The 3,179-nt window shown below is 45.7% G+C and overlaps 1 protein-coding gene across 1 annotated transcript in view; it reads right to left on the bottom strand.

The window, feature by feature from the left end:
• Window positions 1–6: 6 nt before the first annotated feature.
• Window positions 7–3,179, bottom strand: part of LOC103481707 (proto-oncogene Wnt-3) — a 41,418-nt gene continuing 38,245 nt past the window's right edge. Inside the window, exon 4 of the mRNA XM_008437400.2 lies at window positions 7–1,845. Coding sequence (XP_008435622.1) covers window positions 1,366–1,845 — 480 coding nt within the window. The 3' untranslated portion in view covers window positions 7–1,365. The remainder of the gene's footprint in view (window positions 1,846–3,179) is intronic.

Below are 3,179 nucleotides of genomic sequence, written 5' to 3'. Positions count from 1 at the left end.
CAGAATTCGCAGGTGACTGGTCCAGTGGAAAGGACTCAATCAGCTCAGTAGTTTACAATAGACAGGACTGTTGCACCGTCAGCGTCTGCCTACCGTTTTCAGTTCAGTAGTTAAAAAAGAAAAGTGACATTTTGGCTGCAGAAGAGTAACCGATAGGACGTCATGTTAGTTCAGACGTACGTAAAAGCTGGAGAAGTGAGGTGTAAGTTGGGAAGAAGGGTGGGTTTTACTGCATTATGTGTTTCTATACATGCCACGAACATCGTGTTGGCATAGAGGAGGGAAATAAATAAAGACACGGGGGGGGGGGCACTGAAAGTGACACAACTGCTTCCCATGAGCGCGGGTGAAGTTTTTCACGTAGTCCGGTGCAGGGGGTTATAAGGACTAAGTTGTTTTGTTGTTTCTGATTTACCTTTGACCATTCATCGCGGAGCCCTGCGAGTGTCAGGTGTGAAAGTAAAAACAGAGGATTAAATGGGGTCGAGTTCCTCAGGTCAGGAAGTGAAGTATGTCAGAAAACACACCAGCAGTTAAAATCTTCAACTCTACATCACWTCATCAGCTGGAAAGCAGAATAAATGCAACATTCATATTCTAATAAAAYAGATCATAAGTTTGCTGAGCGYTTAGGTCACAGGTTCCTAATGTTGGGATCTCGATGTCAGGTTATTGTCACAAGGGTTTCAAAGATTAAAAACTGTAATCATAAAGCGATTCAAAATGTTCACTGACTGTGCTGTGTTATTTAACTGCCTCGTTCTAAGTATTTCTGCTGTTCAATGTGCAAAAACTGAGGTGGAGAAATATTTGCTGCCTTACAGATTTCTTCAATTTGTCACGCTTAAATAAMTTGGATCAAACAAATGCCAATATCAGACAAAGTACTTTTACTTTGCTTTTAGAGTAAATGCTAAAMGTTTTCTTACAATGATTTCATTTATTTATCCAAATTGTTCACAAATATTTCAATGGTAGGCCTCCATTTCCTGTGTCAACGTTAACAGAAAATGTAAACGTCTGATGCGTCCAAAAGTGATTTAATGGCTGTACTGTTAATAGCGCTGATGGATGAATATTGCATCTGAATGTTGCAAGATTTAGACAATCTTTTAACTCCAGTTATGCAGCTGGTGTACATAAACACCGGTGTTAYTGTAAATCAGTGAACTAAACTCACCTAAGCTCTGTTTTTATTGTTGCACCTGACCCTGGCTTGGCCCCGTGCGTTACAGCCTAAGTTTGTGTGTGAGTGGGTTATTGACCGGCATGCAGAATGCGTCTGCATCTGCAGGGAAGTTGTGCAGGACACGGGGAGTTAGGGCAGAAAGTCCAGCAGTCCGTTTGCCTTAAAGTACAGGCCTCTCATTTGCATGTGTGTACATCATAGACGCGCACACACTCCTGGCAGCTGACGTAGCAGCACCAGTGGAAGATGCAGTGGCACTTCTCCTTGCGCTTCTCAGTCCGGGTGTTGTGGCCGCGGCCGCAGCATAGSAGGTCACACCCCTCGATGCCGTGGGACGACACGTTGCAGACGCGGTCGCGCGTCCCGAACGACCCCGTCTCCGGGTTGGGCTCGCAGAAGTTGGGCGAGCCCTCGTAGTAAACCAGATCGCGCTCGGTGGGGTGCTTGAAGAAGTTGTACTTCACTCGTAGGGTCTCCACCCAACCCCGTGACTCGCGGTGCTTCTCCACCACCATCTCCGAGGCGCTGTCGTACTTGTCCTTCAGGTAGTCGCCCAGCGCGCGGAAATCCGGCTGCGCCCACCAACAGGTCTTCACCTCGCAGCTTCCAGAAAGGCCGTGACATTTGCAGCGCAGGTGCATGTGGTCGAGGATGGTCTGAGAAACACAGAAAGCGGTTATTGGTTTGGTGGGATTATATTTTGGATGTCATTGACCAACTGAAACAGTAGCGYACAAAAGCACCTCAGATTTGACCCAGAACTGTTTCTCTCCAAGTCTCATTAAAAAGTCTTTGCCAGATTTCTATGGGACAAGCTAACCTCTATCCAGAGATGTGCCACCCCACGATCTCAGGATAGATACAAAAAAGATATGACCTTGTCGRTCACRTCTGCTAACTAAAGCTTTTATCTGCAGGCCTGTCGATACATGTCTTTTAGAATMCTTCCCCACCACTTTTGCRCATCTTTAGACTTTCCAAGATRGCTCAACATTCATTTTCGACTGTAGGCACAGACTCCCAATTAGACTGAGTTCTGGGTGTCGACTGGGCCAGTGTAGCAGTACATAAATCGCTTTCATGTAAACGATTTTATTATAGGTCTAACTTTATGTTCTGAGTGTTTGTCATGTTGGAAGCTGAACCGCCACCTCAGAGGGAAATCTTTTGAAGGATCTACCTGGTTTTCTTCCAGAGTTGTTTTGTATTTAACTCCAGCAAATAGTGTTAAAGACTAGTTGCTGGGCCAAAATCAAGTCRACATTCTTCTCCTATGTGTGTATAGCATGTAAGACTGTCTCRTTTTGTTGGCTGTCAAGCTAGTCAGAGCTAACAAAATGGATATACTGTATAAAAATCTATGTRTTACATTAGACTGTAAGCTTAATAAAATATGTTATATTTTTACATTTGTGTTAATAACACAATGCTGGGGTGTTTTTATCTAATCTAAAACCACAAGAACCTCCATACCAGGCCTCTGCCTAGAATCAGCAGGTTTGCTTTGCGGTTTATTGTCTGAATCTTGCACAGTGCGGTGGTTCTGCGGAAGAAAAACGAGCCACCGGTTGTGTGTTACTGAGGGTTCATGCAGCTGTGAAGCACAGATGCTTTGTGCTGCTGCTAATTCTCTCTGAAGTCAGCGTGCGTGCTTTCCCTCAGGGCACATTTTACCTTTGTTGTTTTGATTTAGTTGTACTTTAATTTAGCAGATATATTTAGCAGCTGAATTCCCCCAGCTCGGGCGGAAAGCAGGTGGCCGCGCACTGGTGGACTGGTGGTGACATCAYGATGTGAGCTTGTCATGCTGAGATAAAGTCCCAGGCCCTCGGGGCTAAATAATGAAGCGTGAGAGCACCAGGTGGAGAGAGCTGGAGGCCTCTGACGGCAGCGCTGCTCAGTTATCTGCTGTGGCCCGTCTAACTGCGCCGGTGTGTTCAGATCAAAGGGTCGCCTTGTTCCCGTGTGGTCCCTCTATTTGCCCCCGAGC

Source organism: Poecilia reticulata, linkage group LG19 (genome assembly GCF_000633615.1).
Source record: "Poecilia reticulata strain Guanapo linkage group LG19, Guppy_female_1.0+MT, whole genome shotgun sequence".
NCBI classification, from domain to species: domain Eukaryota; kingdom Metazoa; phylum Chordata; class Actinopteri; order Cyprinodontiformes; family Poeciliidae; genus Poecilia; species Poecilia reticulata.
This window is presented reverse-complemented; position numbering and strand designations above follow the sequence as displayed.